The sequence below is a fragment of the Lepus europaeus genome, chromosome 3 (assembly GCF_033115175.1).
Source record: "Lepus europaeus isolate LE1 chromosome 3, mLepTim1.pri, whole genome shotgun sequence".
In the NCBI taxonomy this organism is placed as follows: Eukaryota; Metazoa; Chordata; class Mammalia; order Lagomorpha; family Leporidae; genus Lepus; species Lepus europaeus.
In genome coordinates, this window is record NC_084829.1 from 17,512,527 (window position 1) to 17,533,716 (window position 21,190).

Sequence of the window (21,190 nt, forward strand, 5' to 3'; positions counted from 1 at the left end):
GGGGAAAAAAAAAAAAAAAAAAACAAAACAAAACTCTGGAGGGGATGCTGAGGCGCAGTGGGTTAAATCCCTGGTCCGCACCACCAGCATCCCATATGGGCACCGGTTCAAGTCCCAGCTGCTCCACTTCCGATCCAGCTTCCTGCTAATGCACCTGGGAAAGCAGCAGAAGATGGTCCAGGTGCTTGGGCCCCTACACCCATGTGTGAGACCTAGAAGATGCTCCTGGCTCTTGGCTTCAGATCGGCGCAGCTCTGGCCGTTTGTGAATAAACCAGCGAATGGAAGATTTCTCTCTCTCTCTGTAACTCCTTCAAATAAATAAATCTTAAAACAACAACAACAACAACAAACCTCTAAAAGTTTCCACTAAAATGCATCATAAGCTTATACTGACATGATTTAAGGTGTCATTATAAAGAGAGCTGAAGGCAGGGACATAAACTAGAAAGCTGGGTTAGCAACTATTCCAGGTTGATGCCAGAAGCTTCGGGGAGGACTGAAAATGAGGGCAGGAAAACGTACCGAGAGGTCGTCTCCGCGCAGGACATTCCCTGAGAGGTCGAGGTGGCTGAGGCTGGAGGCCGTCGAGGGGTTGGCACTGAGTGACTGGCAGAGGCTGTTCACCCCTGCAACAGCAAGGAGACCCCGCTCAGTTCGCACACCAGGACACCAAACAACGTTGGACTTTCCGTGCACGGCCCAGCTGCCCCAGCAAATCCCAAGGCTGACGTTAAGCCCAGGCACGGTCTGCTTCAGCGTCGGTCCCAGACACAATGCATCTCACAGAGCAATGGAGTCCACACCACTTTGCTCCACACCTCTGATGGATGCTGGGACAGCAAGGGCTTTGCTCTTAACTCTCAGAGTGACACCAAGACTCTCATTAGCAATCTCTGTCCTCTTAATCCGGCCCAGTGATGCCTTAGCACACACTATGTGAATGTTCTCTGCTAACATGCTATTTCACACCCTGAGAAGCTAACGGAAGAATAGAGGGCTCTACTGACATGTATCACCCTCCACGCAAAGGGTGGACTGAAATGGATTTTTGCAAATAAGATGATGTATACACAAGGTAAGAAAGAAAAACAGTGGAGCAGGCGACACCAGCATCCCATAGGGGCACCAGTTCAAGTCCCCGCTGCTCCACTTCCAACCCAGCTCCCTGGAAAAATCCTGTTCCCCAGGAAAATGCAGCACTCTGGGAAAGCAGAGGAAGACGGCACGAGCATTTGGGCCCCTGCCACCGACAAGTAGTGCCGCAGAAAACTAAGTGCAAGATGGCTGGGGGTGGGGAGAGCTAGGTTTGACTATAGGTGGGTCATGGTGATTGACACAGGCCTTGCAGAGGGAGGATTTGTACCTGGCCACCTGTCTTCACAGAGACTCCAGGTCTCTGAGCTGTCATGACCAAAAGGGGCTGGAAAAACCCTCTCTCTCACCACGGCCCGATATACTCCCAGCCACACTGGTGAGGACAGCACATGTGGCTATGGAGAGAGAGCAGACAGCAGCTTTGAATGCAGAACAGTTTAGTTGTGTACAAGGAAGAACTTCTTGGATGTCAACTCAACATTTACTAAGAGCTTATGAAACGCTAGAGTTTGGAAGAACTATAAGAATCTTATCATTTGCCCTCAAAAAGTACAAAAACCATCAGAAAAAAAAATCAATTAGACTTAAGGAAGAGAAGTCAATTTACACAAGAAATATATTTTCATTTCTAAAACACTTTGTTGAAAGCCTACCGTGTCCTGGGCAGGAGTTCTGAGACCACAGATTCCACCTTTCCCCTGCTACGGCCAGTCCAGCGGCAGACACAGGCAGGTGAATACAGATGTGGAGTCCACATCTGTAGATTCAGCCAACCACAATCAAAAATACCCCCGAAAAACTCCACCTCTACTAAACACGTACAGACTTTATTTCTTGTCACTCTTTCCTAAACAACACACATAACAACTGTTGACATAGCATTTGCACTGTAACAGGTATCCTAAACAGTATTTAACATATACAGAATGGGATGGGCATGTAGCTCCCACTAACATGGGGAGGCAGCAGGGATGAGTCAAGTGGTTGGGTTCTTGCTCGCCACAAGAGAGACCTGGACTGAGTTCCCAGCTTCTCGCTTCTGGCCTTTTGCAGATATCTGGGGAGTAAACCAGTGGTTGGGAGCTCTTTCTGTTTATCTCTCTGTTCTATCTCAAATAAATACATTTTTAAAGTTTTTAAAGTATACAGAGGTTTTGTATATGCAAAGACTACACCATTTCACAAAAGGGACTTGACCACCTGCAGAGTTTGGTGTCCACGGGGGAGTGGCCTGTCACCATTCTCCCACTGACACTGGGGGACAACTATAACCTTATCCAGGGAGGCAACTGCCATTAATGAGGTGAGGAAGGTGAGGAAGACGAGGAGACGTGATGCCTCGCTCTGGACAAGAGGAACCTGCAACGACCTTTAGAAAAGGTGAGGTTATCCCCTGGGACTGTGTAAGTAACCAGCTGCCTTTAGTTTGTCCTATTATCAGGAGTAATCTTTTTATAATGGGATAAGCAAGTCCAAAGCACAGAGAGAATACGAGGCTCTCATCAAGAAAATTATTTACAAAACCCCATCCTTAGCAAGGAATAACAAAACTTCATAAATAAATTCCAAAATTAGGAGGCCAAATTATCCTGCCAGCAAAACATCCCTGGACAAGTGTGGGCACTGGGCAACGGGCCAGCCATCTGAATAAATTCTAGAGAGGATCCCATTATCAGTCCAGCTGCACGCTCATGACGCAAAATGACGGTTCTCTTCCCCACGGCCTCAGCCCTTGTCCTCATGAGGCCTGTGTGAACCAGCCCACAAATACAGGAACTTACAGTCATATAGCACTAGGAGAAAATAAGACTCTAAAGAAAAAAAGATTGATTTATTTATTTTGAAAGAGTTACAGAAAGAGAGACAGAGAGAGACGTTTTTTGTTGTTCCCAGAATCTTTTTGTTTAAGGTACACAAACTTCATGCATTTCATAAATACAACTTTAGGAACACAGTGATTCTTCCCACTGTACCCACACCACACTCCCACCCTTCTTCCTCCTCCCTCTCCTATGCCTATTCATATTTTTCCTAAGATCTATTTGCTAAATAAGACTCTCAGAGCCCAGATCTCATGCCACTCTCACTTCTGGCTGTCCTGAGGTTGTGGCCACACTTCACACTGATTGCTGAAGCGTTTGCAGCTGCAGCAAGGTGGCACCAGATGGTCCTGCCTTGACATCATCTGCCAACCAGCAGGACGTTCGTTGGAGACCCAGAAAACCATCAGTTAGCGAACGTCGGAGGCAGAGAAAGGGCATTCGGAGGCAGTGCGGATGTCGTGGGGAGACTTTTTTTTCTCTGTCTTAAATTACAAAGCTATGGATAGAAATATTTTCAAGAACTAAAATATAAATGCTAATCAAATCAACAGAAGCTGAAAACAATGGAGCTGTTTTGAAAACCACTGAGATCCTTTGTATGAGCCTTTGGGAAATGATTGGTCTCGGGAAGGCCAACCTCGGACTCTGCATGTCATCTGTTACAAAGCAGTAGCAGTGAGTGTGCACACACCTCACTGCAGAGACAGATGGGGGAGCCTTCAGGAAATATGGGGCTGCACTATGGGATGGATGCTGAGGGAGCCTCCCCATTCCTCCCACATCAGGAGGGGCAAGACCTCAGTGAGAGGTGGCCCTGGGGCACCTCAGAACCACAGCCTGCCCCCAGAAGTGCTATGAGTTCTCCAGAAATGAATGGATGAACTCCAATAAATCAGCAAGTTTTTAAAAAAAAGTCTTCTAAAAGTTAACCCAGAACTAGGAAGCACGTGACAAATGATGAATACGTTAAATATGTAGAGATGTCATAAAAATTGAGAAAACAAGGATTAACTGCAAACAGAAAACTAACAAGGGATGGGAACTACCAATTTCCACAAAATAAACACAGACAGCTAAAGACAAGAGGGATCTAAGCAATATCTGGGGAAACTGAAAACAAAACATCAGAAACATTTAACTTACACAGATGCTTGACTGAGAATGAAAAGAGACAGGGGTCAGTACTGTGCTGTGGTGGGGGTCAGTACTGTGCTGTGGTGGGGGTCAGTACTGTGTTGTGGCGGGGTAAGCTGCCGCCTGTGATGTCTGCATCCCTACTGGAGCACCAACTCAAGTCCCTGCTGCTCTGCTTCTGATCCAGTTCCCTGCTAATGTGCCTGTGGGAGACCAGGATGGAATTCTTGGTTCCTGGATTCGGCCTATCTTAGCCCCAGCTGTTGGGGCCATTTGGGAAGTAAATCAGTGGATGGAAGATCTGTCTCTCCCTTTTTGTCACTCTGCCATTCAAATAACTAAAATTTTTTTTTTAAGATTTTTGTTTATTTATTTGAGAGGCAAAGTTACAAAGAGAAAGAGGGAGAGACAGAAAGATCATCCATCCACGGGTTCACTCACCAAATGGCCATCTTCCATTGCTTTCCCAGGCCATGGCAGAGAGCTGAATCAAAAGAGCAGCAGCCGGGATTCAAACTGGAGCCCATACGGGATGCTACTGCTGCAGGTGGAGGCTTAGCCACAGCATCAGTCCCCAAACTAAATAAATAAATCTTTAACAAAAAGAATGAAAATGGAAATAAAATCCAATGATGATGAGGCTGCAAAGAAATGTGTGCAAAATGCCTGGACGGCAACTTGGCAACAAATATTAAAAGAAGCTTTAAAGGGGCTGGGTAAAGCCGCTGCCTGCGGTGCCAGCATCCCATATGGGCACCAGTTCGAGACCCAGCTGCCCCGCTTCTGATTCAGCTCTCTACTGTGGCCTGGGAAAGCAGTAGAGGATGGCCCAAGTGCTTGGGCTCCTGGCTTCAGATCAGCTCCCTCTCCTCTCCTCTCCTCTCCTCTCCTCTCCTCTCCTCTCCTCTCCTCTCCTCTCCTCTCCTCTCCTCTCCTCCCCTCCCCTCCCCTCTCTCTCTCTCTCTCTCTCTCTCCTCTCTCTCTCTCTCTCTCCTCTCTCTCCTCTCTCTCCTCTCTCTCTCCTCTCTCTCTCCTCTCTCTCTCCTCTCTCTCTCCTCTCTCTCTCCTCTCTCTCTTCTCTCTCTCTTCTCTCTCTTCTCTCTGCCTCTCCTCTCTCTGTGTAACTGTGACTTTCAAGTAAAATAAATAAATCTTTTAAAAAAAGGGGGGGGGGGGGGCGGTACTGTGGCACAGCGTGTTAAAGCCCTGGTCTGAAGCGCCAGCATCCCACGTGCACGCTGGTTCAAGACCTAGCTGCTCCCCTTCCGATCCAGCTCTTTGCTATGGCCTGGGAAAGCAGTGAAGATGGTCCAACTCATTGGGCCTCTGCAACTGCGTGGGAGACCCGGAAGAAGCTCCTGGCTCCTGGCTCCTGGCTCCTGGCTCCTGGCTTCGGATCAGCACAGCTCCAGCCGTTGCAGCCAATTGGGGAGTGAACCAGCAAATGGAAGACCTCTCTCTCTCTCTCTCTCTCTCTCTCTCTGCCTCTCCTCTCTCTGTGTAACTCTAACTTTCAAATAAATAAATAAATCTTTAAAAAAAAAAAAGAAGAAGAAGAAGCTTTAAAATATATATACATCTTCTGGGTCTGGCACTTTGGTACAGCTGGTTAAGCTATCAGCTAAGATGCCAGCATCCCACATAGGTGCCAGTTTGAGTCCCAGCAGCTCCACTTCTGATCCAGCTCTCTACTATCGCACCCTGGGAAAACAGTGGAAGATGGCCCAAGTGCTTGGGCCCTTACGCCCATGTGGGAGACCCAAACGATATTCTAGCTCCTGGGTCATTGCAGCCAGGGTCATTGCAGCCAATTGGGAAGTGAAGCAGTAGATGGAATCTCTCTCTCTCATTGCTTCTCTCACCTTGTAACCGTGTCTTTCAAATAAATAAGTAAATCTTCAATTAAAAAAAAAAAAAACACATCCTCTTTTATCTAGCAATTTTACTGTTTGTAATTTACCCCCCAAAAAAGAAATTAAGCAAATGACAAATAATTAGCTAACAAATTAATGTTAATATTGTTTGTATTGCTGGAAATTTAGAAACTATATTAACCTATAATAACAGATTTAACTTACAGAGCATAATTTCACATCTAGGAATATCACAGAGCCATCCAAAGTGATCATGTATTTACTGGCATAAATAAGACATATGGGGAAAAATTTTGAAACAGTAAGCACATGTATCACATGTGTGTGTGTGTGTGTAGACAGAAAACAGCAGGAAAAGATAAGCATCAGTGTCAATGGTGACAACCTTGTGATGGTTTGGTGCTCAAGTGATTTTTTTCTTATTTACACTTTATTGTATCTTCTAAATATTTATCATATAATGCAATGATTCTTACCAGAAAACTTTTTATTTTTATAAATTTGAAAGGCAGAAAGAGAGAGACAGACATACAGAGGTCTCCCATCCACTGATCCACTTCCTAAATGCTCTCAACAGCTGGGGCTGGGCCAGGCCAAAGTCGGGAGCCCAGAGCTCCATCTGGATCTCCCACATGGGTGGCAGGGGCCCAACTACTTGAACCATCACCTGCCGCTGCCCGGGGAGCACATTAGCAGGAAACCAGGGCCAGGACGGAAAGCCAGGCACTCTGATGGAAGAAGCGGCAGTTCCAAGCCGTGCCTTAAACACGGTGCCAAATGCCCACCCCTACTGGGGAAGAGCAGGAACAATGACAAGGCCAATGCCAGCTTTAAGATCTGAAGATGGTTTCATGCACAGAGAATACTAACTCCTAGGAAAATACTGCCCTTTGGTAAGTTATGCTTCAGTGTTAAGCATGCGTGTACATAAAGCCATGAGACACATGGAACTAATCTTTATTCCAAACGGCTCTCAGTATAACCGTACGCTCAGGCTAACGCATGATTGGAAGCAAATAAAATCATTAAGGGAACACTCTGCTTTACCCTCTGACCTGAGGCTTAGTGAGCATTAGCCTGAAGTGTACCAGGTACCCAGACACGCAATCGGTGAGGCCACATCCTTACCGCCCAGAAACTCCAAGGCGAGGACATAAAGCTCAATGAGAAACACACTAAAACAGAGGAACTGACAAACACCTATGGAAAAGACAGGACTGAGGAGATCGTCCGAGAAGACTTCACGGAGAAAGTGAGACAGAAGCTGAATCGTACAGGATGAGATTTGGGGGTGGGTGCACTCGGGCTGACCCAGGCTATGCTAACAGCACATGAAAATCAGGACAGCACGAGACGGCGACGACGGCAGTTGTATGTTGATGATGTGACGGGGCTGGTGATGGCGGTGGTGGCGATGATCATGGGGCGGTGGCGGTGGCTGTGACGGTGCAGACGATGGTGATGGTGACAGCCGCTGCTTGTCTTAAACCCTCTGTGCCACAGATCGCCCTGGAAGTGCATGAGCTCACTTAACTTAAACAGACGTCCTGTCTGTCCTACAGATGTGGCGAGTGGGGAGCAAAGAGCTATATAGAAACTAAGCAGAAAGGGCAGCACTCCACTGCGGGCAATCGGACTTGAGACCCGACACTGAATCACAACACAGAATGCCTCCATGAGACAGTGATCGATTCAAGCAGCAGCGAGTTGTTCCACCTCATAAATGTCCCCTGAAAATTCAGTGGTCTGGGCAACCGTGCCAGGTGCTGCAGATAAAGGTACAAGAGCGACACAGACCTCACAGAGCTCACTCTAGCAGGAAAGACAGTATTTATCCAGTTGTGTCACATACATGCCCCACAGTTTCTACACAGTAGGGAAAAAAAGATAGCAATCGATTCTCCTACAACTCAGGAACAGGGAGCACGTCGCACTAGAGATGATCACAGATGAAGATTTATAAAATAAACTGACGCTCTCTTCAAGAACAGTTGGGAATCAAAGAAACACTTCCCAGGCATCTGGAGGAGAGAATGGAGATTCATGGAGACACGACATCTGCAGGATAATTTCTAATGTTACTGTAGAGGTGCTGCTGTGGCAGAATATTAACAACATTGACAGGATTGCACGAGAAACCAGAAAATGAGAGGTGGGCCGCAGAGCCAGGAGACTAGACCTGAGAAGACAGGGCAACTTCCAGAGACAGAGAAGAGAAGGGCGAAACTTCAGTGGCGACCCAGCAGTCGGGTCCATCCCTTTTCTGTAGACTGTGGGGAAGCCAATCGGTTTTTCCAAGAAGGAACCAAGAGAAACCCAACCAGGTGCCTCTAGGAAGGTGAGGCCCGAGGCTGGAGGCAGTCAGATGGGGGATCCCAGACTCAAAGTCTAGAAAATTAAAGATTACATCTGTATTTAAAAACTATTCTCTACTCAGCAAACACTTAAGTTTAGACCATTAGATTTGGATTCCATAATCTCTTTATCATAAAACTGCCAGCATACCACGACACATCTGTTTTTAAATCCATGTACATAACTGAATAACAATTCTAACTCGTCACAGCAGCAGGTGCAGGAGAAACATTACCAGCACAATGTTAAGTAAATAAGATATACTGTACCTTTAGGTGATAATGAGGTCTTAGATAAATTTAAATGCTTTAATCCCTTGGGAAGTTTGGCAAATTGAATACTTAAAGAGGACACACCTGAGAAAAGAAAAAAAGACATTATTAGAACGTCCAAGTTCCAGCATTGAATCGGTCTTACACTGCATGAAAATCAACTTAAATTTGGTTCTAATTGAAGGGATCATTGCTTTTCTTTGTAACGTCCGTGCTTATTTTCTAATTATTTAGCATCATGCCTCCTTTTCTTCCTAGCTTATCTTTAGAGCAGAAGGGAAAGACTGTTTAATTAAGCATAACAGTGTCTGCAACTTTCCTATTCCTGCTATTTTTCTCCAGGCTAAGTGCTACCCTCTTCTCAAAGTCCTATTTAAAATGCAAATCCTCTTGGAAAGTGTGATATAATTGTCCCTTCCCCCCCTTTTTTTAACCCCTGTCTTAATGAATTGATCTCCCTTCCGAATGAACAGATGCCTGCTATTTAACGACTGTCTAGGAAGGGCGCAATATTAACTATGCAAGTAATAGCTTCAGCAGACGGATTCTAATACTTGATTGGCTTACAGCTAACAGCCTCAGAGCATCAGAGCAGGTTTTAGCTTCCTTAAGGTAGATTTTGGAAAGCAGAATAAATCGCCGAGAATTCAGTCTTTAGAATGATATCTCCTCTAAACTTAACGGACAGAGGGGGAGACTGGAGACACCAGCTCGCTCACCAAAGGACGGCAGTGAAGGCGAGTGTTTTCCGGGAAGAAATAAGTAACAAACTGTGCCCTTCTCCCAGGCTCCCGGCCACCTCCTGCTGTAGGCGAGCTTTCACCTCCCAAGGCCAAGTTCTTAGAAAGGATCCTTGAACAACAGGACCTGGTGTTCCCCCAGAGGAACTCCTGAACTCCAGGCAGCAGTAGGGAACCAGTGTGCTGGCTGCTGCCCTGTGGTTTTACCCCAGGTTGTTCACAACTCTTAGGAGAATGTAGACACAACCATCACGGTTACACCATTAAGGCTACACAGCTTGACTCCAGCTAGAGGTGAGCATTTCCCCAACAATGGTGGGTGTTGTGGGGAGCCTCTGCCTTTCTCCCCAGAGGGTTCCACCTGCAAAGTCTGGAAAGCACTGAACGAAACCACATGAGTCTAGGGACTCATTGGAAACCGCCAAGATGCTGCAGGCCTAAACCTGGCTGATGCCCCCTGTGAGTGGAGAACTACACAGAGGTGAAAGATAAAATCACGTTTGAAACCTGATTAATCTAAGAGGAGAAAGGAACAAAGAAATACAGAAAATGCACAACTACGTTACATGCAAAATATGCTAAATATTCAAAAGTCAAGGATGGCTCATCCAAATAAAAGTATCAGAAGTTTACAAGAGACTTCTACAAATATATATATTCTGAAGAAATAAATTTAAAAGTATGGAAAAAGATGTCCGCTATAAACAATAAAAGAAATCTGGGATAGCTGTAACAAAACGTTAGGTTTCAATTAGCATTACTGGAGATAAATGGGACATTTTATTAATGAAGATACAGCTATTCTATAACTGTATGCTCTGATTAATGCAACCTGAACACATGAAGTCTGACAGTAGCCAAAGGAAAATACACGCATTATTACATAAACACGCGTACACATTTCCAGTCAAGCATCGTGTAATGATGTTTCGGTCACTGACAACAGTATATACCATCCAGCACAGGTGAATCCCGGGCAGTAACACGCAGGCTTCTGTAACTGCACTCTACGATGTGTGCACAATGAGGAAATCAGCTAACAATGCATTTCTTGGGCTGAGTCCCTGTTGTTAAGTGACACATGGTTGTACAGCCTCACATACAAAAAAAAAAAAAAAGATTTTTAAAAGCACACTTTTGTCAGTAACCCATTAAAGCAAATGGGCAGAATATCAGCTAAAGATACAGAGAGTATCAAGAGCATAATAAAAAATGGTCTAACTGAGGTATTCCAAGCACCGTACTCCATGACTACGGAAGGCATTTCTTCAGAGTGCAGACAACATTTACCAAAAGTGACTGTGTTCAGACATAAAGCACATTGCAACAAACAACAGGATAGTCCTCAAGTACCTGAAATCACAGAGAATATTCTCTATCAGTATTTCTCTGTCACTACTACTATGAAAATAAAAAAGGAATTATAAAGATAATCTTAAAATCCTCACTTATAAGAAATGTTTCTAAATAATACATGAGTCCAAGAAAAGTTCACACTGAAATTTTTAAAAATATTTTCATTATAAAAGTATAATATTCCGGTGCCATGGCTTAACAGGCTAATCCTCCGCCTTGCGGTGCCGACACACCGGGTTCTAGTCCCAGTCGGGGCACCGGATTCTATCCCAGTTGCCCCTCTTCCAGGCCAGCTCTCTGCTGTGGCCCAGGAGTGCAGTGGAGGATGGCCCAAGTGCTTGGGCCCTGCACCCACATGGGAGACCAGGAGAAGCACCTGGCTCCTGGCTTCGGATCAACGCAATGCGCCGGCCGCAGTGGCCATTGGAGGGTGAACCAATGGCAAAAAGGAAGATCTTTCTCTCTCACTATCTACTACTCTGTCAAAAAAAAAAAAAGTATAATAACATTTTTGGTATACAATTAAAGCTAGGCTTAGAGAAAAATCAGTTCTAAGTATATATATCAATATATTAGTAATAATAAAATAATAATAAAAGCAAAATAAAGTTATTTAATTATGCAAATTAAGATTGTGAAAAACAACAGCAAATTAACCCCTACCCAACATCTACAAATAGAAAGAAGGAAATAAAAAAGGCAGAAATCAATTACAAGGAAGGCAGACATAAAAAGTAAGTAAAATTAACAAAATTGATTCTTCAAAAAGACTAACAGAATTAATAAATCCTAGGAATACTGTTTAAAAAAATGAATACATGAGAAAGGGCAAAGAAGGAGGAGAGAGAAAAAGAGAAGGATCAAATTATCAATCAGAAATGAAAACAGGAGATCAGCAGAGATCCTACAGACACTGCATGGGTAATTATATACTGTACAAAAAAGTCAGCATGGCCATGTTAGAAGACATGGACACATCCCTTATAAAAATCACGACTGAGCAAAGCTAATCTAAGAAGAAATCTCAACAGCACACATGGCGTGCAGTCAGCGATGGATCACGTCCACCAGGGCAGCTCCATTAAGGTTATAATGAAGCTGAAAATTCCCTGTGGCCTATCGCAGCTGTCAAAACACCGTGGTGTGACGCATTACTGACGTGTTTACGTGACGCTGCGGTAAACACGACTCCTGCGTGGAAAGGCACAGCACACGCAATCACGTACAACACATAATGCTCGATAATAAAATCAGCCATTGTGTTGCTGGTTTATTTACTGCTAGTACATTTGCTTTACCGCTGTTTTAAAGTATACTCCTTCATACTTTCTGCATCTCAATGGCATCATTTTCTCTGGTGCTTGATTATATCTTGGGTTGTTTTGTGCCTGGTGCTAGGAGCACACACGAGCATACACAACATAGCCTGGGTGTGTACAGGCTATCCCATCTAGGAGAGTGTAAGTGTACTCTGATGTTTGCACAACAAAATCACACAATGACCTATTTCTCAGAACTTAACCCTGTCATTAAGCTAGCCAAGACTGGATAAAACAGGACAAACTATATAGTTCAATATGTATCAAATTCAGGAAAAGGCAAAGCTAATCTATCATAACAGAAGTCAGAACAGCAGTTGGCTTTTGCAGGTGGTAGGAGGCAGGTGCACTAATCACTGGGAAAACCCCATGGAAAGCTGGCGGGACACTGCCAATGTTCCACTCGGTAGTGTCTGCCTGGGCGTGTTCATTGTCTCAAATTTCATTAGGATGCAAACAGGCTGTGCGTGCTCTTGGGAATGTACAATTATACTTCAATGAGAAAAATTATTTCAAAAAGTTCAATATGGAATGTCACAGAGTATCAGATGTCCACTTTCTAATTTTGATAGACAGGAGCATTACCCATTCGAGACCAGCTATTGGATGCTTTTAACTGAGCAAAGCATATGCTATGATAATATTAATAAAAGCAAAAGCCCTGAAGTCACATCCTGTATCTTCAAATCATTCTCTACATGTTACCTATTAGATCAGCATTTTCACTGCTAAAATTCACCATTGACTTAAAATTTGTTGCACACAGGTTGTTATAAGCATTTTCCTTCCTCCTTTTTTTAAGATAATAATTTTTAAACCTTTCATGATTTTTGTGCGTCACCCTTATAACTCCATATGAATTTACAAAGCCCCATAACCAAGACCAGAATGGAACAGTTATCTTACACTAGTGGAGATACCCACCCACCTGCTCATTCCTTAATCACAAACTAACTGTAAAAAGAGGAAAGTAAACAAAAAGAAAATCAAAATCCAGCAAAAAATTTTCTCTGAAAATATAAGGTACTTCGAGAAGTTGGTGGTTGGGGTGGGAGCTGGGGTGGGGGTGGGGGACGGCATTGTGGCGTAGTGGATCACACGGCCACCTGACACTCCAGCAGCCTATATGAGCACCGGTTCGAGTCTCCTGCTACTCCACTTCTGATCCAGCTCCCTGCCAGTGTGCCTGAGAAAGCAGAAGATGGCCCAAGTGACTGGGCTCCCTACCATCCATGTGGGAGATTTGGATGGAGTTCCGGGCTCTTGGCTTCTTTCTGGCCCAGCCCTGGCTGTTGTAGCCACTTGGGGAGTCAACCAGCAGGTGGAAGACCTGTCTCTCTTTCTAACTCTGCCTTTCAAATAAATAAATAGGTCTTTTAAAAAAAAAAGTTGGAGGGGAAATGGAATTAAAAACGTAAGTTTATTTTGGTACCAAAAAAGTTGAAACTCATGAATAGTTCTTTTCACAATATGTATTTTCCTTAAGTTTTTCTGAAGACCTCTCATATAGTATACCCAAACTGGTAAGTATTAAAAACTGAAGCTCCTAAATTAAAGATAATAAATTATAATAATATTATACTTGATAGCCTTTTTTTTTTTTTTAAGGGAGACTAAAGGTAAACAAGATTATGGGTAAAAAGAAGTACAGGCACAGGCAAAGATAATTATTTAAACTATTTTTTAGGAGCCAGGGTTGTGGCACAGTGGGTTAAGTTTCCATCTACAATGTAGGCATTCCATATGGGCGATTTGAGTCCCAGTTGCTCTACTTCCAATCCAGCTCCCTGTTAATGCACCTGGGAAAGCAGCAAAAGAGGATCCAAGTGCTTGGGCCCCTGCACTCCGTGGGAGACCCAGATGAAGCTCCCGGCTCCTTGCTCCTGGCTTCAGCCTGGCCCAGTCCTGGCTGTTGCAGCCACTTGGGGAATGAACTAACAGGTGGGAAGATTCTCTCTCTCTCCTTCTTCTGCCATTCATATAAATAAATCTTTTCTTTAAAAAGGTATTTTAAAAAAATCAAGTTCCAGTAAGTTACTAGAAATGCTTAATGGCTATTTAAGAGTATATTTAACTAAAGTTTTTTGTTTTGTTTTGTTTTTTTTTTTTTTTTTACAAAAACAGAACACATATAAAAGTCTTGGTGGTGGAAGGTTAAGTGGCAACAGTTCTAATAAAAACTCAAAAAGGGATTAATTCTTTCTTGGTGAAATGTTTTAATCACCTAGGCATCCAGGAGGCAAAATATATTACATTTCTTCTTTAAAGAAACATAAATGCAAAGAGAGTGAAGGACATGATTGGGGTTAGGTTTGCTCATGTGAAATGAAAGCCCAGAATCTATGAAATTTTCCCTCCCTCCAGAATAAGTACCTACTTGTGTTAGAATAGAGTCTAATAAATTCATTTTACAACCAAGGGAAATGGAGTAACCCTTTATATTTTAAGAGTGGCAGATTTTTATTTCTAGAATCTGCGCCCAGGATCTAGAATCTATACCTCACATAATCAATTTTCTGTATATTCTTTAGGAATGCAGAATATGACAGCAACTCTATTATCAGTTACACCTGGATTAAAATAGGCTTGAGGACCTCAGGACATTTTCTCCATCTCTCTAACTGTTCCCCCTGTTAACTAGAAAGAACGATGGCATTCAAGGTGTGTCACTCAATAATGATATGAATGAAATGAACGATAATGAATGAAAACCCTCGGCACAATGCCTGACACACAGTAAGTGCTCAGTAAGTATATCTGCTGTAATGAAATTACCAGGCACCAAGGCTCACTTGGCTAATCCTCTGCCTGCAGCGCCAGCATCCCATATGGGCGCCGGGTTCTAGTCCTGGTTGCTCCTCTTCCAGGCCAGCTCTCTGCTGAGGCCGCGGAAGGCAGTGGAGGATGGCCCACATGCTTGGGCTCCTGCACCCACATGGGAGACCAGGAGGAAGCAACTGGCTTCTGGCTTCGAATCAGCGCAGTGCCAGCCATAGCGGACATTTGCGGGGTTAACCAATGGAAGGAAGACCTTTCTCTCTGTCTCTCTCTCTTACTAACTCTATCTGTCAAATAAATTAAAAAAAAAAAAAAAAGAAAAAGAAAAAGAAAAGAAATTACCAGGCGCTATATAAGATGAGCCTCCCAAAAGTACATGCACACTCCCTTCAGGCCAGGACCACCAGCTGAGGGTTTGCAAAATCCGTAATCTCAGTGTTTAACTGGACAAAGAGGGTCTCAGGCAAGCTGGGTCTGGGGTATAGACATGGACATGGACATGGACATGGGCATGGTTACGGAGGGGTCCTCCCTGCTGAGGGTCTTATCACTCCAATAAACTCAAGGAACAAAGATGTCAAACAACCCAGAGGCAGAATAAAGCCAGTATCTGGTCATTGAGAAGGGAGAAGTGTGATGTATCCATCCTGGGGAGAAGAAAGGTTAAGACAGCAGCCACCCAGGGTCAAGTGTGCAAAGGACCCCAGGCTGGCACAGTTCAGACACAGGAGTCTGGGAAACGTGAACAGAGTCTGGCGGGCAGCCAAAAATCTCAAGGGAAAAAAATGAGCTGCTCTGTACCCTCTGAGGCTACTGACCAAGGACAGGGGACGCTGAAACTTTTGGCCAAAACTGAACCTTGGACCAAAACAATAAACTAAAACAAAGCCATCAGAACGGTGGGCTAAAGCAAAACTTATCACTGAAAACTTTCACTTGGCGATTTTACTGGGTGGACGACAATCCTTCTTGGGATTTTTTTTTTTTGACTTTTATTTAATGAATATAAATTTCCAGTATACAGCTTATAGATTACAATGGCTTCCCCTTCCCATAAATTCCCTCCTACCCGCAACCCTCCCCTCTCCCGCTCCCTCTCCCCTTCCATTCACATCAAGATTCATTTTCAATTCTATTTATATACAGAAGATCAATTTAGTATAAAATACTTCAACAGTTTGCACCCACATAGAAACACAAAGTGAAACATACTGTTTGAGTACTAATTATAGCATTAAATCAAAATGTACAGTACATCAAGGACAGAGATCCCACATCAGGAGCAAGCGCACAGTGGCTCCTGTTGTTGACCCAACAAATTGACACTCTAGTTTATGGCGCCAGTAACCACCCTAGGCTGTCGTCATGAGTTGCCAAGGCTATGGAAGCCTTCCAAGTTCCCCGACTCTGATCATATTTAGACAAGGTCATAAAAGACAGGGTGAGGATAGTAACCAATGATCCTAAGAGTGGCCTTAACCAGGTCTGAACAATTATACAGCATTAAGTGGGGAAGAGGACCATCAGTACACACAGGTTGGGAGTAGAGCCATTGGTGGTAGAGTAGAGGTTATGATTACAAAGGAATGAGGCTCAAGTGCGCTAGACAGGGTCTAGAACAAAGGACAGAGTCATTATTAGAGGAGCTAAGAAAGGTGTTGTCTAAGCTACAATTAAGTTTTCTGATTGAGATTTTTTTGAATTTGTCAAAGATTTTTTTGAATGTGTCAAAGTTAGAAGATAGCAATGATCTCATTTTTATTTCCCCCTTGAAAAATGGAAACTATCATAGCGCCCTTGCTTCTAAATATTTTTGCCCAATAAAAAATTAGAAAATGCTTACTATTATTATTTGCCACTCGATGTTATTAAATTGCAAAACAGGAAATTAAATCTGACATTGCAGATTTCACCCATGCATCATGAATGCTTTTAAAACCCTTAACGCCATATAAAATTCCAGTATTTGGGTATTCTGGCATGACGATGATTCACATCGTAGAAGAGAAAAATGTTCCAGGTGGGTTTATGTTAATTCAGACCTCCAGTATTAACAACAAGACAGAACTCTGCTCACGGACCCCTAGCAACATGATGTGCGAGCCAGCAGTCCCCTCCCCCTCAGAAAGCAGTGTGTGGCATATGCAGGTCTCTGGACAGAAGGACGGGGGCAGTTTCAGGTGGCTACCAATTCCTACACACTCCCTGCAGAGTTCCGGAGCAGTGGGAAGAGAACGTGCATACACAAATAAAATATAATGAAGTATTTCCATGTCAAAAATAAAACAGAAATACAGTCACGACAGGAATCTAGGGATATTGGAGAAAATGGGATCAAAACACCTGTTCTAAAATCCAGATCTGTGTCATTTTAAAAATACTGCTTTGCTTTATGCAACCATAAAAATCAATTTATTATAGTGTAGAAGATGGTTCTAAAGAAAATGCTTTCTATTTTGTATCATACAGATACCTGAAATCTTGAAATATAAAGGTGATTATTTAAGGAAATACATTGGCACACAATGGAATAAGCAATATTTCTTAAATACAATATACACAAAATTGTCTCCTTCTAGTACCAAAAAAAAAAATCTAGGCAATCAAATCAAAAAAGTCACAAACCACAGCAGGAGACTGACCAACAAATCAGTCAAGAAATCCTAGAAAGGGACTTGAACCGTGGGTAGCAGGTGCTGCTCCGCCAGCTTTGTCCAGAGTGTCCAAGCACACCATCAGCTCACTCATCCAAACAATGGGAATAACAACACAAAATAATGTACTCTATCTAACTTCACAAGGTCTGTCTATGAATCCAATGAAGTAGTAAAAGTTAACATTTGAGTCCCTTGCACTTAATAGGCTATTCATATCCTTTTTGTGTATTATCTCATTTAAGCCTTTGAACATCCTTATGTGATAGATATTATTATCTATTTTAAAGATAAGGATGCTAAGGCACAGTGAGGTTAGGTAACTTGTAGAAGGGAACTTGGAAGTGGTGGCACCCAAAATTAAACCCATGTATTCTGACTCCAGAAACCACAAACGGAGCCAGTGAAAAAAATTGAACTTACAAAGATAAGCTTATTTTGGTTCCAAAAAATTTGAAATCCATGCATAATTTTTCCATAATATGCATTTCTCATGAATCTTTTTAAAAATGATGATTTATTTCTTTTGAAAGTCAGCATTACACAGAGAGAGAGAGAGATCATCCATCTGCTGGCTCTCTCCCAACATGGCCACAATGGCCAGCACTGGGTTAGGCCAAAGCCAGGAGCCAAGAGCTTCATCCGGGTCTCCCACATGGGCAGCAGGGGCCCAAATACCTAGGCCATCTTCTGCTGCTCTTCCCAGGCTGTTAGCAGGGAGCTGGATCGGAAGAGGAGCAGCTGGGATATGAACTACCACCCACATGGGATGCTGGGACCCAGGCTGCAGCTTTACCTGCTGTGCCATAAGGCTGCCTGCCCTCTCTCCTGCCATGAACATTTTTTCTTTTTTTTTTTTTTTAAAGAATTATTTATTTATTTGAAAGTCAGAGTTACACAGAGAGAAGAAGAGGCAGAGAAAGAGAGAGGTCTTTCATCCGCTGGTTCACTTCCCAATTGGCCACAACAGCTGGAGCTGTGCTGATCTGAAGCCAGCAGCCAGGAGCTTCTTCCAGGTCTCCCACCCAGGTAGGTGCAGGGGCCCTTCTACTGCTTTCCCAGGCCACAGCAGAGAGCTGGATCTGAAGTGGAGCAGCCAGGACTCGAACCGGCACCCATATGGAATGCCAGTGCTTTCAGGCCAGGGTGTGAATCTGCTGTACCACAGTGCTGGCCCTGTCATGAACTTTTTAAAGTGTCTTTGTATACATGTATTTCAAAATCTTTCTGCACCAATATGCACTTATCTTTTAATTCCAAATTCCATAAAGCTTTTTAAGTACTCTTGTACACTGAGAGACATGAAAGGTATAAAGCACCAAAAAGGGGCCAGCACTGTGGCGTGGTAGGCTGAGCCTCTGCCTGCAGTGCCGGCATCCCATATGGGTGCAGGTTCAAGTCCCAGCTGCTCCTCTTCCAATCCAGCTCTGCTGTGGCCTGGAAAAGCAGTGCAAGTTGGACCAAGTGCTTGGGTCCCTGCACCCATGTGGGAGACCCAGAAGAAGCTCCTGGCTCCTGGCTTTGGATTGGTCCAGCTCTAACCATTGTGGTCATTTGGGGAGTGAACCAGCGGATGGAAGACCTTTCTGTCTGTAACTCTGCCTCTCAAATAAATAAAGCTTAAAAATACAAAAAAGCACCTAAAAACCGTGGGAGCAGCAACCCCAGAATCTATTTGTCTTGTCCGATTTAGGAGATCAAATCAGAGCGGCACACAGATGAAAAGACATTGGGGTACAAAAAGTCAGCATCTGCCAAGGAAAAACCCTCTGTGACAGGATTCTAAATCAGCCTCAAACAAAATAGTCCAACCTGGAATAAAAGGAGAGAAGTCAGGGTAAGCACTCCTTCCAAGGCTGAGAAGGTAAAAATTGGCATAATCGGGAACTCAACACCGATGAACAGAAGGTGGCGTCCGCAATGTTAGGGAAGGGAAGGCATGTGAGAGAAGCAAAAGTCCACTCTGACCCGTGAAGCAATGCCAGATGCAAAGAGCTAGCCACATGCACCCTGGCAGACGCGTGATCAGCCCAGAGGGCTCCAGCCTGGCTGCTTGCTGGGCAATGCAAACGTGGATACGGCAAATCCCTGCTGGTTTCAGCACAGTCTCCCTGCCATCTCTCTGCACAGAGGACACTGGCAGCCTTGGGGTTGTTAGGGCACTGGGGAGGGAGGTTAAATTACGATTTAACAGACACAGAGTGCATGCATGAGTGATGCTGCGAATGCCGGGAGTCCCGCTCTCATCACAGAACCAGCGAAGTTCAGCTACAACAGGGATGTGTACGCCTCTCCCAGGATGCGCCACGTAAAGAAACACACATGACGTCTCAATGCAGGAACGTTATACAAAAGTAAATACTTCACACATTGGAGAACCAAAGCCAAAGTGGGCCTAGCACACGCACTCTGGCATCTTCTATCCGATTCCATTCCGTTTTGGTTTCTATTGCTTGTCAGGAGGTGTATAGTACATTGACTTTCAGGGCCTGTTAATGGGCCTTGGCCCATGGTCTGAAAAAACACGGGGTTAAAAGAAGGCCAAGAGCAAACTGGGGGCCAGGCCAGGCGTTGTCACCCGGAGAACAACTGGTCCAGGTGTGTGGGCTGGGCAGGGGGCTGCTCCAGGGCCAGCTGCACAGCTCTTCCAGAGAGAGCAACAGGGCATTTGAAGCATTACTTACGCACAGTGTATCTCTGTTTCTTAACTCCTATTGTAACCACAAGCTCCCCGACAACCAGAAGGCCACAGGCCTGTCCTTTATGCACAGGTATGACAAGACTGTGCCATAAACAATAGGGATTTGCTGTATCAACAGTCACATCACAGAGCACGGAGCCTAACTTTCTGAGAATTTTCAAATGAACCCCTGAGTGGATGGTTTAAGTGCAAGATCAAATTCCACTCCGTGTTTAAATTCTGCAGAATTCAAAGTTAGTAAGTTGCAAAGACCCTGTCCATCCTGTGTTTCCTGAGTTTCCTTCTAAATAATTCCTCCCTGGCTTTATTCCTTTTGTATACTGCACAATATAATGACAGTCTCGCCTCCCGTCTTTTTTATGTTTTTAAACACAAAATAGTGCAGTGAAACACTCAGACACTATTCCATTCTTTCTCTAAATTAAAATGTCAATACACATTCTACACACAATTATAGACTTCTTACGGAATTCCCATCCCTGAGCAGAGAAGCCACGCATCCTGTTTAGATAATTCACCCAACGAACAGAACCGGTAAAGTGTCTGTGTTCAGGAGCCTGTGCCCCAAGGAAGAAGAAAGGTGGAAGACATCGGCATTGGCAGTCACCCAAGCTCACCAGCAAACACAGCAGTCAGTGAGCCTAGGAGGGGCAGGGGAGTGAGGAACGTCTTTGTTTGTGAACATATTTCAGAAGTGTCAAAATCCTAGGGTCTGTGAGCACAAACCACCCCGAAGAGCCAGTCGGAACACAGCCAAGGCTGAGGACAGTGCCTTCAGAATGACTCACAATGCCCACACATCTGTGGATGGCTGCAGGGAGACACAACCACACAGCAGCAGATCTCCCAGGAAGGAGTGTGGCGGAAAAGGGCAAAGAACAATCTTCTGTGCACTTACCACCTTCCGACTGCACAACGGAAATCTCTACAGACTTCACCTTGATTTTCAAAGGCTTTTTTTTTTTTTTTAAGATGAAAGGAAATAAAACACAATATAAGGAGAGCATTTCTTGATTGTGGACAAGGTCTCCATGCTAGATGCTGTGTATCTTAGGAAGGATCATCCCTACTTAGAGAGTAGGGATAA

The 21,190-nt window shown here is 44.1% G+C and overlaps 1 protein-coding gene across 2 annotated transcripts in view; it reads right to left on the bottom strand.

Annotated features, from left to right (window-relative positions):
- The window catches only part of CARMIL1 (capping protein regulator and myosin 1 linker 1), a 318,527-nt gene that overhangs the window by 117,932 nt on the left and 179,405 nt on the right, over nucleotides 1-21,190 (bottom strand). For both annotated transcript variants that reach the window (XM_062185167.1, XM_062185173.1), the window contains exons 12-13: nucleotides 8,553-8,639; nucleotides 525-628 (exon numbers count right to left, since the gene is read on the bottom strand). In XM_062185167.1, coding sequence (XP_062041151.1) covers nucleotides 525-628; nucleotides 8,553-8,639 — 191 coding nt within the window. The remainder of the gene's footprint in view (nucleotides 1-524; nucleotides 629-8,552; nucleotides 8,640-21,190) is intronic.